General features: G+C 48.3%; 2 protein-coding genes across 11 annotated transcripts; one reads left to right on the forward strand and one right to left on the reverse strand.

Annotated features, from left to right (window-relative positions):
- Nucleotides 1-897: 897 nt before the first annotated feature.
- Nucleotides 898-17,096, reverse strand: HNRNPH1 (heterogeneous nuclear ribonucleoprotein H1). 10 transcript variants are annotated; one of them, XM_061352137.1, is made up of 15 exons: nucleotides 11,004-11,150; nucleotides 9,829-9,888; nucleotides 8,741-8,878; nucleotides 7,681-7,836; nucleotides 7,344-7,487; nucleotides 5,725-5,863; nucleotides 4,529-4,707; nucleotides 4,228-4,299; nucleotides 4,014-4,147; nucleotides 3,707-3,842; nucleotides 3,472-3,555; nucleotides 3,289-3,337; nucleotides 3,038-3,117; nucleotides 2,293-2,385; nucleotides 898-1,708 (listed from the first exon to the last, which is right to left on the reverse strand). In XM_061352137.1, the coding sequence occupies exons 1-15, from the start codon at nucleotides 11,053-11,055 to the stop codon at nucleotides 1,584-1,586; spliced, it is 1,641 nt and encodes a 546-aa protein (XP_061208121.1). In that variant the 5' UTR covers nucleotides 11,056-11,150; the 3' UTR covers nucleotides 898-1,583. The 10 variants fall into 10 exon arrangements, with proteins under 10 accessions (XP_061208121.1, XP_061208113.1, XP_061208114.1 ...); XM_061352129.1 differs by lacking the exons at nucleotides 3,038-3,117; nucleotides 11,004-11,150 and adding an exon at nucleotides 16,844-17,095 and having other exon boundaries at nucleotides 3,287-3,337; XM_061352130.1 differs by lacking the exon at nucleotides 3,038-3,117 and having other exon boundaries at nucleotides 3,287-3,337; nucleotides 4,014-4,126; nucleotides 11,004-11,148.
- On the forward strand, nucleotides 10,366-14,450 carry LOC133211608 (deoxycytidine kinase 2). Its single transcript, XM_061352139.1, has 6 exons — nucleotides 10,366-10,865; nucleotides 11,537-11,652; nucleotides 11,863-12,056; nucleotides 12,324-12,471; nucleotides 12,694-12,809; nucleotides 14,265-14,450. The coding sequence occupies exons 1-6, from the start codon at nucleotides 10,505-10,507 to the stop codon at nucleotides 14,407-14,409; spliced, it is 1,080 nt and encodes a 359-aa protein (XP_061208123.1). The 5' UTR covers nucleotides 10,366-10,504; the 3' UTR covers nucleotides 14,410-14,450.
- Nucleotides 17,097-17,830: the final 734 nt, after the last annotated feature.

Genomic DNA, 17,830 nt, shown 5'->3' on the forward strand with positions numbered 1-17,830 from the left:
CACCTCCTGGGGTTTTCTGCTTCCATTCCCAGCTCACTGTAAACACGCCAGGACAACCGGGCAGCCACCTCCCCCTCCACCAGCCCCCACCTGAGTGAGGCAGGTTCCAAAGTCCAGTTTGTACTCAATAGACCCCGCTAATGGATCACCAGCTCTGCTGCTGGTGTCAGGGCACTGAGCCCTGCAGTAACACCAAGCACAGCAGTGATGGGGGCAGCAGTGGCCATGCTGCCGCATCAGTGCCATGTGATGCGGCGGCGGCCATGCACGTGATGATGCACAGACTCATTCAATGGCTTCATTCAGACCCAAGCAAACGCGGCTGCTCCAGCCACCTCCCATGGGAGCAGCAGGGACACAGGGCTGTCCTGAGCCAGGCACACGGTGGCTTTACTGCGGCAATGGGATGGAATTATCCCAATTTAAGCCCCAGAACATGGGAGATTTCCTTCAGCGCAGGAATGGCCCTTCCCTTTCCAACCCTCAGGGAAGAACTGTTTGAAAGGGCAAGCAGATTCACCCTGGCACATCTGTGGAAGCAGATTTGTTTCAGTGCTCAAAAGCTGGACCCAAGCTGCTTGTAAACCCCCCACCTTTGATAAGCATGACCTTCGACAAGCTCAATTTGTTGCAGCACAGCTACACTGTGCTGCCCTGTCCACTGCTGCAGTAATGCAGCTGAGGCCATGCAGAATCACCTCTTGCCTCACATGCTCAGTCCCACCACAGCTATGCCATGCTCTGACTCAATTCCCACCCTGCAGGTGGTCATCACCACTGTCCCACTGGGGTGAAAATGCTCCTTAGGAGCAGGCACACTGCTCATGGCAGGCACATGTTAGGTGTCAAGAGTTCCCAAGGCCCCCCCCCACAGGCAGCTACAAGAAGGAGGGAGAGTTCCAGTTTTTAAAAGGAAGATTTATTTAACAAGTTTCACTTAGCGCAATACACCTAAAAAGGAAATCACAATACAATGAAAAGATTAAATCAAGGCCTCAGAATTGTATACGAACACCAAGACCCAAATCCTAAAGTAGCCGTATTGCGTCTCAACATGTTTCCCCATTAACTTAAAAAAAATCCAAAATAAAGAAGCTTTAACATGCCTTACAGGGTATTAAAAGAAAGAAACTAGAACTAACATGCCAAATGTTCACTTTGAATTTCAGACACAGCTCCTATAGCATCAGTTCTTTACAAAAAGAAGCATCTCCTTCCACACGTATTCAAAACAGTGTCGGATGTAATATGGTATAAGAGCAACATTTAACGTAATTCAAACAGCTTTAACCTAAATATGCTTATTACTGCTTAAATACACTCCTACAACAAAACTAACTTGAGAAACGCCTGAAGTTGTTTAACAGTTATAGTCTTTTACTCAACTCGGTTATTACATCCTAGGTGAATGGTTTGATTTCGGTATGTTCAAAAATACTGAACCTGAAGGGTTTTTAAAAGACCAATCGTGGGTTCACTGACAGTCAAGCAGAAATCACAAGCTCGTATTGCAAAACTGTTAAACTTAGTTTTTTGTTTTTTTGTTTTTTAAAAAAAGGATGTGACCAAAAGTCAGCGCTCGGTTACATTCCCCAGCCACCACTCATGTTGGGCATGTTGGACATGCCGCCCATGCCGTTCACTCCCATGGACGTGCGATTCCCGCTGCTGTAGTAACTGCTGTTCATGGCGCCCTGGCTCCCGGGGTCTGGGGGGGAAACCGACAGCAGGTTCACAGCTGGTTCAGGCCGATTCGTAGCATCCTTCCCCCAACGCCTGTCCTTGCTGGGCCACCTCGTAAATACCGTCTACTGTGCCCAACGCTGCAAAGTGGCAGTTTACAGCTCCGTACCCAACGTCATGGAGTTTGGTGGTTGTTAATGAAAAGAGCCAGCTCTGTCTCACCCCGCTTCCAAGCTCAGCTGAACTGCCCCATAGAAGCGGGGAGGACCCAGCCTCCCATGTGCCCCATCCCCCCCCTTGCTTCATGCTGTATTGAAGCCAGGCTGGTCTCCAGCTTCCACACCAAGTAAGCGAGCAGAGCAACACAAGCCCAGGGACCAGCACTGCTGACCCCTTTTCAGAATGGTTTCCCACATTCCCACCCCCAGCACCAAGTTTCCACTTTGAATATATCCCCGCCAGCTCCCCGTTAGTGCAGGTTCACACCAGCCAAGCTGTCAGCTTGCAGCACTGCCCAGCCTGAAGTACAACCCCTCGATGCCAGCGAGCAGTGCTGTGAGCCCTGCTCAGCCAGCTGCACCTTCTGACCCAGACAAAAGCTGTCCTTACCATAGCCACCCACGCTGCTCTGCCCGCCGTATCCTCCTCCGTAACCACCGCTCAGCTGCTGGTTGGCTGGGCCACCATAATTGGATTGGCTTCCTTTGGAGTTAAGGATAGAAGCGGTAAGAGTTTGCTTGTCCAAGTCTGCTCATCATAAGCAAACCTACCCCTTACCTAAAGCTCACTAAGGGTTTACTTGTGCAGCTTCTAGGGGCTAGAGGTAGCGGGATCAATCTGCTACTGTATATCACAGACACCCCAACAGACTTGAGCTCGGCTTTAGTGCCCTTACACAGCACTGCAGCTGTCATCAACACACTGACTCATCAAATAGAGTCACCCCAGCACATTCCCTGGCAGGGACTCACTCCCATTCCACATTGGCTGTGTATCATGGCAGCACTATGGCTCACCACACAGGGGACCTTCTGCTTCAGCTCACCAAACACTGCTCTTCACCTCATCACTTGTCTATGCTCCCATAACACCTGCCATTAGAACAGCAGCACTAAACTTCAAGCGTTTTGTTATCAAAGTACTACAACCCCAACCAACCCCCCCCAAAACCCAACCACCACTATGATCTCCAAGAAACCAGACAAGTCAGGTATCAAGAAGGGTATCTGCTCTACAGAGTGGCATTGCTTGTTTAACTCATGTTGCAAACATAGTTTAGATTTTCAAGCACTCCTGGAGTTCGCTAAAGCAATCCAGGCAGTCTCTCCAAATTCCAGATCAGTTTTTCCCTTACCACCAAGCCCAGACTTGAACAGCAGGTCACAGGTGGTGCCACAGATACACCCTCCATCACCAGATGACATTCCAGTTTCCAAAATCAAGGGAGAGGGAAGTAAGGTAAGAGCACAGGCATCCCCTACACTGCTTTCACACCACCACCCCCTCCCAAAAGCCTCTCACCCCACTACACACACCACAGTCAGCATCACAGTTTATTCAGCCTATTAACTGTTTGAATGTATTCCAAAAAGGTATACAGTACCTGCCAATGTGCTAGTATTCCAATCTTGGACTACCCCTTCCGATTCCTTGACTGTGTGATTAAGACAGAATGTTGGATTTCAGTTTGTGCCAGGCACAGAACAAGCAGGAGCTGTACAACATGAGCCAGCTTCATTAAATATCAAGCGCTGGCTCAGAAGCACACTCAAGACTGTCTACACATACCCATTGCGCCCATCATCTGAGTGCCATAAGCACCACCACTTCCTCCTGCTGTAGAATTCAAGAAGAGTTCTACGTATCTGTGTTCTGGAAGAAGAAGAATTTGCCATGAGAACATTTCACATGAATCCCACAGAGTCTGCCACACCGTGAGCAGGGCTGCAGGAACACCACCAGCTCTCCAGTGAGAGGAGAGACATAGCAGTGCTGCTCCCCCTTGAAGAACAGGCGCACTTACGCATATTTGCCTTGTCTTTGGACATCGCAGCCACTGCATCCTCATGAGTAGCAAACTCCACATCTGCCTCTCCAGTTACTCTGCCGTCTGGTCCGATTTCAATGTGTACTCTTACGGGGTTCAGAGGTGAGAAGAACTACACGGAACAGTCACACAGATTAAAACGCACCAACGCAAGAGCTGAGTCCCACAGCAAACTGCTTCCTCTTAATAGAGCACTCGTTAACTGCTGTGCCATGGGCACCTCCAGTAACGGGTACAGAATGTGGAAGCCATGCACTGGGAGAAGAGTTGCTCTGTGACTCACGTTATAGATGTCGTTCTCCGTAGCTCTGTAGGGCAGCCCTCTCATGTGGACACAGTGGCCAGTCGTGCTCTGGAAGGTGGACGTCCCGTCGCCGTATCTGTGGTCCGACATCCCTGCAGAGAAGAGAGTCCATTCTAGGTCTTTCAGATGTATTTTAGGTTCTTTTGAGACGTATTGTAAGTTCAGTTACTATTCCTATTAAGAGATCTCTTACCTCTTCCAAATCTATCAGAACCAAAACCATAGCCATCATTATACCCATTGTAGTCATCATAACCTCCATAACCTATAAATAGATTGGACAACATGTTCATTTCAACTACAGAAAAATCCAAATGCACATGAGCACACTGCAGACAACTAGTATTAGGAAGTTTCTTTTCTTCCAGAAGAAGTAAAGCCAACGACATATACACATATACAAACCAGCAATTACAAAGTATGGAGGACACTACCAGGTCCAAGTGTTGCTGCTTCTCAGATGAGCAGCTCTCTCTTGGACACCATCTACTTACCTCCTCCGTAGGCTCCACGCCTCATCCTTTCCAAGCTACTTCCTCTACCAAGACTGTTATATCCACGTGTGAGACCAGGTCTGTCATAAGGACCAGGTCTCTGCATTGCCAGCAGCTTGCGGGGAGGGTCGTAGTGAGTGCGCACCTCTGCTCGACTACTCTTGAAGATCTCAATGTACCTACAAAGCGTTTCCACAGAAAGAAGTCAGGCTTTGATTACTTCCACAAACACAACTTTACATTAAAACAAGCCATTTCGTCATAGCCTTGAAACTGGCAGTGTATTTTAAGCCAGGTTTCTTTACATTATGTAGGCAATGACATACTATTTTAAGCACTACATTACTTCCAAATCAGTGTATTTTCAAGAAATTACAATTACTGAAGGGTTTACATGCTCCTAACATACTTTGCAGTATCCCAACCTTAAGGGTGGGGGAGCAATATTGATTCCCAACCCTCCTCCCCCCAAATTTAAAGTGTTAGTCAGAAAAAAAAAAAAAAAAAAACACCATAGGAGGGACTGTGTCCACTCAACTCAGCACTGTTTTGCTCACATGGCAATGGAAATAGAGGGTTAAAAACCTGGCCTCCACCAGGACTTCAACCCATCAGGATGCTACAAGAAGCTTGGCATATGCTACTGAACCCAGCCTATGCTTCAGAGACTCAGCGTAGGCAAAAAGTGCATGCTTCAATGAAAAATAGTCACAAGTCAAATAGAATAAAACCCCTTTGTGACAATTTCTTGAAAGCTATGCTTATTACATTGAAGATTAATACAGTAAGTAAAATTTGTTACATTTCAACTTATAAGACAAGTTTAGAAAGTATCACATTTTCTTATGGTAGTAAGAGTACTGTGCATGTCTTTAGAGCTAAAGGCATAATTGGTGCTATTTGAGAAGTTAAAGCCATAGTCTCTCAACTTTGTCACATTCAAGCTATCAAGTTTTGTACTCTCCATTATTACTCAGTTTCCAAAGCACATTTCAGCTTGGCCCAATTTCATCTTTCATTTTGGGTAGATCCAAACAACCTGTGCCACAGGCACATTAGCAACAGCATTACTTATAGCCAAGTTAGAGACCAGCAGAGTGTTTCTGGTGAGATGTTAAAGCTTTCAGAAGAGAGAATATGGATTTAATGGTTTACCATAAGAAAAGTGACAGAGCCAACCAACCATCCATCCCCACCTGTGCCCTATTCTTTCCTTGTGTTTCTTTAGAGCCTTTTCAGCTATTTCCTGTGAAGCAAACTGCACGAAGGCCTCCCCCGTACTCCTCCCCTGGAAGTCCACCGGCAATGTTATCCCATTTGGCACGATTTCCAACCCTTCAACCCAAGGACAAATAACCCCAGTAGGGGGGCAATATTAACATCACAAGCCCAGTCATGAGTTCTTATAGCTTTAAATACACCAGAACTTTAACACTTGTAAGTGAATGGTATGTTGATTCCAGAACAGCAGAATAAAAAGCATGTCAACAACATACCATTCAGTTTATGTTCTTAATGCACCCTGCAGAGCACAGAAAACATTCTGAGTGTCAGGGACAACTCCTCAGACCAGGCATCTAATGCAGGGCACATTAAGAAGTTCACATATTACAAACCTTCAATTCTGTGAAAGTATTTAAGATGATCTTTAACTTAAATTCAAACACAGCAAGTTAAACAGATCTATATATGACACGTATTTTTACTAGAAGTCACTAAGGTAAAATTATTAGTCTTATGCAAGTATCAGTTTCAGCATTAATTTCTTTTATCTTTAGGAGTGCTTAATTAAGAAAAAATCATGAAGTAATTTCAAAAGTATTAGTTTCTGAACAGAAGAGGCACATTTTGTATATTAAGCACATTAACGGTTTTTAAAGCTTGAATTACGTAACCATGTAAGAAAGAAACAACTTAAAATGCATATGCTTAGGAACTGCTCTTGTTCGAAATATACGGATTTAGAAAACAAAAAACAAGTTCTGAAGTTGCAAAATCGGAAATATTTATACCGTATTTTAAAGCAAAACAGCAAACTCCATCATATCCTGCTATAGCAAAACATTTCAGCTAATTTTAAATGCTCACATTTAGAAATTTGCTACTTTGAAAACACTAACAAACCCTAAGTAAATCAGCAGAGTTCTTTCTCAGGCATTTATAACAGTATTCCAGGGCATAAAATATACAACAGCTGTAAAAAAGTGAAAATGAGTCAATGCAAAACAAAGTTTTTATGGATGATGAGATAAAGTTAGACAAAACCAAAGATTGTTTCAGGGTTTTTTTCCCCAGGAAGCGGAGGGGGAAGATCCGTACTTGGGCAGAGTTCAGCATGTTGATGTTTTTCTGGAATCTTACTCAATACTAACTCGATGTTTCTGACAGGCCATGCACACACTGCACACCCTTCCTCAGACCCTGCTCCTGTACTGAACCCAGCACTAGGGGTGTTGTACAGCCTTTGCTGAACAACATGAGCCACCTGAGACTGGGGGTGGAAATATCCTCCCACCTGAACTGTTCACTTTGAGTTTACAAAGTGAAACACTTGTTTTCTGCTACCCTTACTTGGGACTGTATGTCCCATTAAATATAAACAAGAGCTGATTTTTTGAGTTCCCTCAATTATTTAGTAAGTACTTCAGGAATTGAGCCTTCAAGCCCAGATAAGTAACAAGAACTGTTTATTTACTTTTAACACCCATCAGTTACTGCTGGAAATACTACTGGGCATCCACAGCTGCTTGGTTATTGTTGGTTTCTTTTTAGCATAAACCAATACTGCTATAGCTACTACTTTTATCCCACATACCTGAAAAAAATTGTACAATTTCTTCTTTACTACAGCCAAATGGGAGTCCTCTAAGACGTACAAAACCATCATTAGCTGTATCAGGGCTGTTGGGACCAGTATGCTTCAGAACCCAATCCATTTCAACGTTGTTTGACTTGAAAACTGTAAAAGGCACTTAGAATTAATGCATTCTGGAATATGCAACAGCTGTAACAACCATTTGCCTTGAAACTAGTCAGGTTATGACATAGAAGTCCACTTGTCCTTTCCCATGCATTTTAAAGAAACAAAAGGCAATTAACCAAAAACCCATTAAGCACAAACATATTTAGTCAGTTACAAAACCGAGTCAAACCTTCAACATATCTGTGTCCCATTGTTTCTCTGTCTTTTTTAAGAGCCAATTTCACATCCTCCTCTGATTCAAGTTCAGCAAATGCTTCTCCACTTGGTCTGCCCTCCCTGGTGTAGATGAAACGGATTCCCAAAGCCCCATTCAGAATCTTGCAATCTGGAAGTGAAAAAGGCAGGCCAAAATTGATTTGTTACAGGAACACTGCAATGCTCTTTACACACTGTAATGCAACTCTACAAGTTTCAGACATTCTGAAAGGGAAGGACTAACAACTACCATGTCAAGAAGACAAAGCCAGCAGTATTCTAGTTCTGATTTTGTTAGTGACCAGGAATACTGACCAAAGGAATAACTAAAATCAAGTCACTCTTCTTGCAGACTCTGAAAATTAGCAAAACGTGAAGGACAAATGCAAATTAGCTGTTTTCAAAGGTTTACTGCCTCAAGTCAAGTTCATGTGTTGGCCATAGCTGACGCAACTTTCTCATCAGTATGAACTGAAGCAAGGAGTAATATCAATCAACAGAAGTGTAATGAACAGAATAAGAACCAAGTCCAACACACCAAATTCCTGAAGCATTTTAAGATCCTCAGCCACTGAGAAAAGTACGTATTTATCACAACTATTTACTACTGTAAAACGTTAGTCATTTATAAAATGTTAATGAGGAGGAAGTACACAACACATTGCGCACTTCACACAAGACATCCTACTAAGACAACATCAAGGACTAAATCGATTAGTTCACTCTAAAGTAAGAATTTCAAAGTTTTCTGAGAGCTTCTTTCTTCATGCTCCTCAGGAGACTAAGGCAGCTGCGCATATCCTAGTGACTTGATGACTGAGCTCCTTTGTGTCCAGTTCCTGCTATCTAGAGAACGGCTTTCCACACCATGTCCTAGCTGAGGCACCTGCTGTATTACAAACTTTATTAGCTACTGAAATTCCCTGAACGCTTCTTGGAACTGCTCACTGCAGCATTCCCACTGCCACAGCATCCCCAGGAGGAACCCAGGATTGACACAGCCCAGCCCCTCATCCCCTCACAGTTCTGCTTACCAGAGAAAAACCTCTGCACCTCCTCAGTGGAGCAGGACCAAGGCAGCCCCCTGACCTTCACCACATATCCTTCGCTGCTCTCCGTGTTCAGCATCACATTGGGGGTGAGGCTTGGCTCTGTCTCGGCTTCAGTGGTTGCTAGAGAAGAGCAAAACAGGCCCCTTGAGACACCACAGAGCACGGCCGCCACCCGCACCCCCTCAGAGCGCCCGGCGGCCCCTGTGACCTGTGTCCACCCACCCCCGAGCCTCCTCTACCTCGGACCGCTGCCCACCTCACACACACAGAGCCTCTCCCGCCCCCCCGGCCCGTGCCCAGCCCCCGTCCCCGCACGCACACATGGTGGGGCTCCGCGGTGGTTTTAGGGCTCCGAGCCTGATCCGCTGTCCGGAGAGCGCCTAGTCCCAGTCAGGCGGCAGCGAGCGGGCGAGCCTGTGGCGAGAGCGCGCTAGGAAATGGCGGCGGGTACTCCCGCTTCCGCTGGGCCGGGCCTTCCGCCGCACAAAGAACCCAGGTCAAAGACACCTCTCTGGTGGGCCCAACGACTCACAGTCCCCGCGGACGCGCACCGTAGCCAGCAGAGGAGCGGCGTGTGGCGAGCGGGACCGCGGACTACCTGCGGTGGCCACCGGCTCCCGAGTGGTGCTGCGGCGTGGCTGAGGATGGACTGCGGGGCGCATGCGCGGATACACGCCGAGTGCTCCTGCCCCGCCCGCGCATGCTCCATAGCACCGCGCTGCTCCTCCCCCACGGTTACGCATGCGTCCTCACTAATCTGTTTCCCCCACCCCCCGCCCTGCTCCGTGCGCATGCGTCGCCTGCTTGCCCGCTCTCAACAAAGCCATGGCGCGCACTACCGCGCGGAGCGCGGGCCGGGCCTGCGCGCATGCGCCTCAACTCCGCTCTATGCACACTGCGCGCGGCTCCCACCTCCCTCCTCCTCCGCCGTCCCTCCGGGGCCGCCGGTGTGCGGGGTAAGAGGGGAAAAGGAGATCGGGGGGGGGGGCGGGCCGGTACCGACACTCGCCATCGGCACAGCGAGGGAGGAGTCTGGCTGAACAAAGAGATGCGCGGGAACTAGCACTTACCAGCTTCAAATGCTGATGCTACCCCACGTGAAACAATCTGCTCGCTTCGGTCACTGAAGCCTGGTGTGTTTGTAGGAGATGGGGAAAGAAGAGACATGGGTCACAATTATCATAAGAGACAGGAAAATATAACTCCCTCCCATCTCCTCCAGACACACCAGACCTAGCTAGGTTTCACCCTAAACCTCATTATCATACAGGCAACATGAAGGTACAGAAATAACAGCAGCAGCACAACCTCAGCTTAAACCTCTTCTTAAAGTCCTCCATCCCCTTTTTTTTCTTTACCCTGGGAACACACAGCTTCAGCCTGCCTATACAGGTGATGGAGAATCCATCCATGCCAGGAGTTTAACAGACTCCAGAGATCAGGCATGCCCACACCGACATGGGGATTTTGGTGGCATTAAGCAAAACTGCCCAGTGTGGCATCTACCCCTGCACTGTGCTGGCTGAGCTCCCTTCCCCATGGATACCAAAACTGATAAACAGCCCTAAGCTAAACCACATGGCCTCACCTCTTGTGTAACTATGCAAAATGTTAAACATATAAATACAGGTCAGCAACAACTACCTCCCCCCAAGAGCTGGAGACTTTTTGGAAGAGGGTGAGGGAGGGACATTCTCAAGTTTGTCTCTAAATCAGAGAACTCGGTAATGCAAATGAGATCACTAAATGGGACCTCTCTATGGTAACTTCCTCAACAGAGTAGCTCTGCTTGATTTCACTCCCCTATCGCCAGTTTTAAAAGCCCTGAAGGCAGCAGGGGCTATGAAAAGGCGGCCGGGCGGTAACGGCGGCGGAAGGGGCAGAGAACGCCTCCGCCTCTTCCCGGGGAGTGGTGGCGGGAGGGGGCCATCCCGCCCACCAGTTGGCGGGAGACTTAAAGTGGGCTGGAACAGCCGGGAACGCAGAGCGCTCCCGCCTGGTACAGCCATGTCCACCCCGGCCAAGCGACACTGCCATAGCCCCACCGGCTCCCTCGACTCCAGCTTCCAGAAGCGCCTCAAGAAGATTTCCATCGAGGGTAACATCGGTGAGCACAGAGACGGGGAGGGGGAAAAACCAGCGCTTGTGGCCGTTGGGACACCCCCCGGACAAGCCGCCCCGAGGTGGCGTGGGCAGTGGTGGAGGAGCTGTGGGAGAGGGGCGCTGAGGGACCTTTTCCACCCACCTCTACAGGAAGGCGGGGGGGTCCTGTTGATCCGATACCGGCTCCCGGCCATACTGGGAAGCCGGCGCCATGGCCCGGGGTACGGGAGCGTCTGTTACAGCGAGGGCGCAGCACTGGCGTTAACGGCCGTTGGGTGTGCTCTGAGGCGGTAACCTCCGGGCCTCAGGCCACACAAAGGCCCCCTTGGGCGCCACGCATGCGCGGAATCGTTCTCCCGCCGCTGCTCTGCGATGGCGCGCACCGAGCCTCACCCCGGCTCCTAAGATGGCGGCGGAACGCCCCACCGTGGCCTTTATCGGGTGCCTGGCCCCGCTGCGGCCTGCTGGCGACGGCGATTATAGCCGTTTTCTCGGAACGTGCACCAGGAGCACAGTGCAGGCAAACCAAACATCCCTTGCTCTGCCCGGGGCGCCGTGCAGCTCCGCACGAACACCACGGCCACATTGCCTGTAGCCTCCTTCACAAACTTCACAACTGCCCATCTACCACCAGTCTAACCTGCACCCCCAGTGAGTTTTTCCCATCTTCTGCAGCTGCAGGGAAGTCAACGTTTGTCAAGCTACTAGAGAAACACAGTGATGAGTGGGAGATCATCCCCGAACCCATTGCCAAGTGGTGCAACATCCAGACAGCTGAAGAGGAGCATAAAGTAGGTGTGCAGCACTGGGGAGCTTGGGCAAACAGATGGATCACACACTGCAGTAAACAGGCAGGGAGTTATCCCCACTATCATACACCAACTGGCCAGACAAACTGTAAAGGAAGATACTACTGAATCCAATTCCAAATAACCCCTACTCGAGGCAAAAGAGTAAAATCCTATAAAGATGCTGGTGTTAAATTTTCTCTTGTCCCCCAGGAACTTTCAACATCTCAGAAGAGCGGAGGGAATTTACTCCAAATGCTGTACGACAAACCCACACGATGGGCTTACACATTCCAGACTTACGCCTGCCTGAGCAGAGTGAGAGCACAGTTAAAACCTGTCTCGGCCAAACTTCGGGAAGCAGAACACCCAGTGCAGTTCTTTGAGAGATCTGTGTACAGTGACAGGTAATTACTCCCACAATGCACAAGGGTTCAGATTAACAGCTCCAGGTCTTTATCATAAAGACCTGTAGCTGGAAAAACACTCAATATTAAACTATTACCTGCAAGGAGCAGGTTTGATTCAACAGTGGGAGGTGGATGGGACTCAGCGTACTCGATGAATGACAGAGTAGGCAGCTGCATTCATCTGAGTATCACGATTCTGATTCAGTCAATTTTAGTAGTTCCCTTTGGTCATTCCTGGCCTGAGACTAATGTCTTTAATTGCAGATACGTATTTGCTTCTAACCTGTTTGAGTCTGGAAACATTAATGAAACAGAGTGGGCTATTTATCAGGACTGGCACTCATGGCTTTTGAATCAGTTTGAATCAGATATAGAACTGGATGGCATGATCTACCTAAGAACTACACCTGAGGTATGTTCAGTAAAGAGGAAATAAGAACTAGATGTTAGCTGAAGTGGCTCAAGTTTAGTTTTGGTTGCCTTTTAAAAGTTATTTTAGATGTAACTTATGTTCAGCCAAGCATTTAAATCAATTGTAACATCTAACATTACTCTTTCCAATTTAATCTGTTCAGTTGATTTCACCTTCAACACGTGATTACTATTTGGTCTTACCCTTTTTTCCTCCCCCCAGAAATGCATGGAAAGGCTACAGTTGAGAGGAAGAGAGGAGGAACAAGGAATTGAACTTGAGTATTTGGAAAACCTCCACTATAAACATGAAACCTGGCTTCACGAAAGGACTATGAGGTATGAATCTATTTTTTATAGGCAAGTTTCAACTTACAGGCAAGGCTCTTACCTGCTTTGTGCTGAAGTTGATTAAGGATAAAATTAAATTTAGACCCACTCCAGGTTTCTTGCTACAGAGATACTGGTTCTAAGTTCCATGCAGAGGGAAGGTCATCTTGGCAAGGAAGTAAAAATTGCCAAGAGATGGAACTTCATCTACTTTAAAGCCTAGCATTAGCTTCAACTAAAAAGCTATGTAGCTTCAACTCCAGCAGGGATATGTTTTTTGTTAACTGGAAGTACACAGGAATAGAACAGCTGAAGGGGTGTTCTGTCACTGTTCACCTAAGTTACCTACTTAGCAGGTTACCATTCCAATGTAAGGGAGGGCAAGGTCCCAACTAGCTTTCAACTAGAGTCTATTTCAATAAGGGTTAAATATTAATCCTAGCTTCAAAATAAACAATGAGCAGAAAGGCTTCTGGCAGGCACTATTACCTGCAAGACAGTCAGCAACTAAGTCATCTCAATATACTTTCCCACCCCAGCTGTCTTACTCTTAACTAGTTTACCCACCCCAGGCATCTCCAAATAGGAAAGCAGACTTTATACTTCTCCCTTGAGAAGCCTGGAATGCTCTACTGAATGGGAAGCATAACAATTCCAGGAAAAATATGTTATCAGTCACATCTCCCTTCCCAAGCTTAATGTAGGACAACCCAAATGCTAATGAGACAAGAAGGCACTGCATATTGTGGAATTCTGGGAACATTTACCTTGTATACTCATTTCAAGCTCATGAGCAAGCATTTCCTGTATTTTTCAGGAATATTTAAGTCTGTAAAATACAACTTACAATAGAATGGTGGTTCTGCACACTTACTGCATTTTAGAAATGCTGTTCAAAACTACAAAGAGAGAGTAACTACTGCTTTAAGGGAACAACCATCCAGTTGCACAACTACTCTCCCATCTGCTCCTAGCCTGTAGCCAAAATGGTCTTAGCTCGCAGCCATTTTAAATACCAGTCTTAAAACTTAAGAGGTCCTCCCCACAAAAGGAAACTTTAAAACTGCATCTTAGTAAATGGATTAGGAGTTAGTTAATTAGACTGGGAGAAACAAAGGGCAATATTTGTTTTTTAAAATGTTCTTACCAAAATCATAATGCTGATAATTGATTCCATAACAAAAAGAACAAATGAAGGTAAGAAGCATAAACCATCTCTTCTACCATACTTGTATGATAAAAATAGATATTAAAAGGCCAGATTTGTGAACTACATTAAAGTTACAGTGACACAATGTTGACTGGGTTGTAGAAGAGCAATTAAGGACAGGCTTATACTTAAGTCCTGGGATCCAGTACATGTGGTAATCTGAGTAATGCTGCACCCTTAGGATGACTTGGAAAGCAACCAAAGAGCTAGATTGCTTTATACAATTTACTAGCATTATGTTTCTCATTTAACAGAGTTGACTTTGAGAACCTTAAGGAGATTCCCGTTCTAGTTTTGGATGTTAATGAAGATTTTAAGAATGACAAGATTAAACAGGAGTACCTGATCGATAAGGTGAGCATTATTTGTTTCCTTCTATCTGCTTTTCATCTGCAGTAGTAGCTGCAAGTTATCAAATTACATTCTTGAACTGTGTGAAGTGCTTGTTTGGGCTAGTATAGTCAGTCCTTCACAGACTTGGTTACATGGCTGCAGAAAAGGCTTTTCGCTTCAAGAGGAATTGTTTTAATGCCACCTCCCTATCCTCAGAACTCAAGAGAAAATTGTTTTTAAAGAGGGGCAGTTGCAAGGGGTGCAAGTACACAGCAGCTGGCTTAGTCAGACTACTCCCTGCCAAGTCTGTGCTGCCACACTGTTCATTAAATAGTTCACAGAATGATACTGTCTAAGTCATGTCAGCCATGATGTCCTCAGAAAATCCTGCAGCCAGCTTAGAGCTGTTTATGCCCCCTCCACACCTATACTCTAGGGATCTATGGTCTTTCTGGACAGAGTGCAATACATCTGACTCACAGAGATAACTAAACCTTTTACATATTTCTCAGTGCCTTAAGTGACATTTCTAAGAAGAGCTGGGAGGGAGAGCCAACAGCCATTTGAGGGAACAAGGTGATAATAATTATGTCATTTGACTCAAAATGGTGTTTGCTAGGTAAGACTCAGGAACTACGTGCCTAAAAGAGTGCTCCTGCTGGAGGCATGTGCTGTGCAGTACCTAGACCACACCACATCAAACCTCAGCCTCCCAATATTTAAAGGCATGGGGCTCAGCTCCAGTCCTCCAAGCAGAACTGCAGTATTAGTTATTTACCCCAGGACACATTACCTTTTCTTTCCCACTGCCCCAACAAGACTGTTTTTGTAAGATGGACAGAAGTACCTTCCTCCCGAACTGTACAAACCATATTTTCCATCTTGTTGTGTGTCATTCATCTGAGATTACTGAAGAATGACTCCTTCAAGTCAAGCCTAATTCCTCCAATTAAGTATTTCTATATAAACTGGAAAGGGGAGCACAAGATTCAGTTGTGGACCTGTTTTTTTTATTTGCCTCACTGGAAGGCCACAGGTGGCGTCTCCACCAAACTCCCCTCACATCCAGTATATGAAAAGCCAGCTCCACTTTCAGTTTGGGGCAGGGGTACTGTACCATGAAAGTTCTGCCAGGTAGTTGGTTTAGTTTTCAGACAGTCCCTATCTTCATAGGCAAGAACTCCCTAATGAAGTAGAACTCCATTTTCTTTAATGAGGTAACATTCCATAAAGCATTCCAGAAGCTGCCTTTCAGACATCCCTGTTATTTTAAAATAATTAAAGTCAATTCTACTTAGACAGATCTCCGATTCAGTCACAGGCTATACTGAAAAACATTTCACGTCATGAATTATACAGAGAGGCAGAACAGCACTAGGGACTGTAGCAGACCATTTGTTCGCTAAGAACAAATTGGGAAAAGCCTAGTGACTTTCCTTCTAATGCAGCAAACATATTTGCTTTCTGTTTTCACAGGTCAAGTCCTTCCTGACTTCTTAGGATGATGAAAATTAATCTGAATGAAAAGTTCTTGAAGGTCGAGAGCTACACTTATCAATCAGCATGTTGATTTAAACTGAATGCATCGCATGTATAGCTTATTTCAAGGCAAGATCGAAATGCAAAGGATGGTTTGGTTGGGATTTTTGCTAGTCTTACCTGTGCAGGTTTTGACATAATTTTCTGTATAGTTAAATATGGGATGCTTTGATAATATATTTTATGTCTACTCTTTGCTGTTTGTAATAAACAAACACCGACTAAAAGCTGTCTTCAGTAACAGAGGATTTAAGCTATTGCCAGTGGCTGACACAGCAGCACACAGGCGAGAGGCACTGAGGCAGAGTTGTTTTGCAATAACTGGCATAGTTCACCATTTTAAGACGAGACTGTTATGGCGTCCAGAAAGCTTTACTTTCAACTTATGCTTTATTGAATGGCTCTTTTCACAGCACTTGCACTACTTAGTGATGGACGCTACTGTAGTCGCAAGGGTTACACCTGTAACGAGCTGCAGCTCACACATCTCTCGTTTACCACCACCCCCCGAATAAACAAATTCCCCCCCCTCCATTCCTCTTACTCCCCCCCCGTGACAGCAGGGAGCAGGCGGGGCAGCACCCGCCGGCGCTTGCACCAGAGGCGGCAGCAGGACAACGACCCCGCAACCGCCCTCCCCTCCCCCGCCCGAGCGCAGCCGCCGCCCCGAGGCCCCGCCGACCGCTGCGGCCGCCACGACGCACGCGGCGGGGGGGGGAGGGAAGCGCCTGGGCGCACGCGGCTGTGCCAGACTAGGCCGAACCGCTCCCCTTAGCCCCCACCTCCCGCCGGTGGCGCGGTGCGCGGCCTCCCCCCGCCGCCAGCAGGCGCCAAGGAGGGGCTCGAAGGCGCCGGGGCCTCAGATCGGGCGGAACCGGCCCCCCCACCCGCCTCACCTCCCGCTTTCCTTCCGCCACGCCACCCCACCCCACCCCACCCACCCCCCCCAGCCGGGCCTTACCCAAGCCGGGGATCTCGCCCTCGGTCTCCTCAGTGTGACAGGGGTCCATCTTGGCCGCGGCTTTCCCCACAGGGGCCGCGAGAAGACAAAGCTCGGTGGGGGCGCTCGGGAGCTGCGCAAACGGAAACAAAAGCTCAGCGGCCGCCGAAAGAACGCTCCGGCGAACCCGAATCGAGGGTTTTCAGTCGCTTCTTCCCTGCCCTCACGGGGATGCGGCACGATAAACCGGCGGCCTAACGCTCGCCCAGACCGCCCGCTCGCTCCTACGCGCCGGCCCCTCCGAGCCTATAAATAGCCAGCGGGCGCGCTGCGCGGCGCGCTGACGTCACGCACCACCCGCCCCTGCCCCTGGCAGCCAATGGCAGCGTGACAAATTGAACCAGCCAGTCACGTCCGGCGCTCTTGCGCGCAGAGGGAAGAGGGGGGAGGGGGAAAAGCGGCCGCCCCGGGGATGGGGGGGGAATATCTCAACGGCTGCGGCGGGGACTGGCGACACGACCCCCCCCCAGTACCCCTCGGTAACCCCGGTGCCCGCGGGCCGGGCCGGCGAGACAGGCTCGACCCCTCTGCTCGAGGACCCGCCTTCGGGTGTTTTGCCGCAAACATGGTGGCGGCTTTGTCCCTCCCGCCCGGCCCGCCGCGCCGATCGCTCCCCACCACCCCCACCCCACCAGCTCCCCGGCTCACGGCAGGCTGCGGCCGCGGCGCTCCAGCGACCAACGGGGATCGGCAGCTCCGCGCACTGCAGCAACGCCCGCCGCCGTCAGATGGGCCGGGCTTCGCTTCCCGCAGCGCCGGGGGGAGCCGGGGGGGAGTGGACACGCACGGGCACGGCGGGGCTCGGGCCCCCTCCCGAGAGGCTCTGCCTTTCTCCGACCGCTCCGCTGGGCTGTAGGGTCACTGCCAGCCCCGGAGGCGGCGGGGGAAGGAGGGCGTCCCTTGCGAGGGGCTGCCTCGGAGTGTTCTGCAGTGCTGACACGATGCGAA

This window comes from Neopsephotus bourkii, unplaced genomic scaffold (genome assembly GCF_033783945.1).
Source record: "Neopsephotus bourkii isolate Nb327-2 ecotype Australia unplaced genomic scaffold, CSIRO-AGI_Nbou_v1 NB_620, whole genome shotgun sequence".
In the NCBI taxonomy this organism is placed as follows: domain Eukaryota; kingdom Metazoa; phylum Chordata; class Aves; order Psittaciformes; family Psittacidae; genus Neopsephotus; species Neopsephotus bourkii.

Excerpts from the sequence above, each read along its gene's own strand:
- LOC133211608 (XM_061352139.1), top strand. The coding sequence starts at position 10,505 with ATGGGACCTCTCTATGGTAACTTCCTCAACAGAGTAGCTCTGCTTGAT. Across the intron at positions 10,866-11,536 it reads TTCCATCGAGGGTAACATCG|CTGCAGGGAAGTCAACGTTT; the intron begins GTGAGCACAGAG and ends CATCTTCTGCAG. Across the intron at positions 12,472-12,693 it reads ACCTAAGAACTACACCTGAG|AAATGCATGGAAAGGCTACA; the intron begins GTATGTTCAGTA and ends TCCTCCCCCCAG.
- HNRNPH1 (XM_061352137.1), bottom strand. The coding sequence starts at position 11,055 with ATGGCCGGGAGCCGGTATCGGATCAACAGGACCCCCCCGCCTTCCTGT. Across the intron at positions 9,889-11,003 it reads CCCCCCGCCTTCCTGTAGAG|GCTTCAGTGACCGAAGCGAG; the intron begins GTGGGTGGAAAA and ends CAAACACACCAG. Across the intron at positions 4,148-4,227 it reads TTCTGATAGATTTGGAAGAG|AATGGACTCTCTTCTCTGCA; the intron begins GTAAGAGATCTC and ends TGAAAGACCTAG.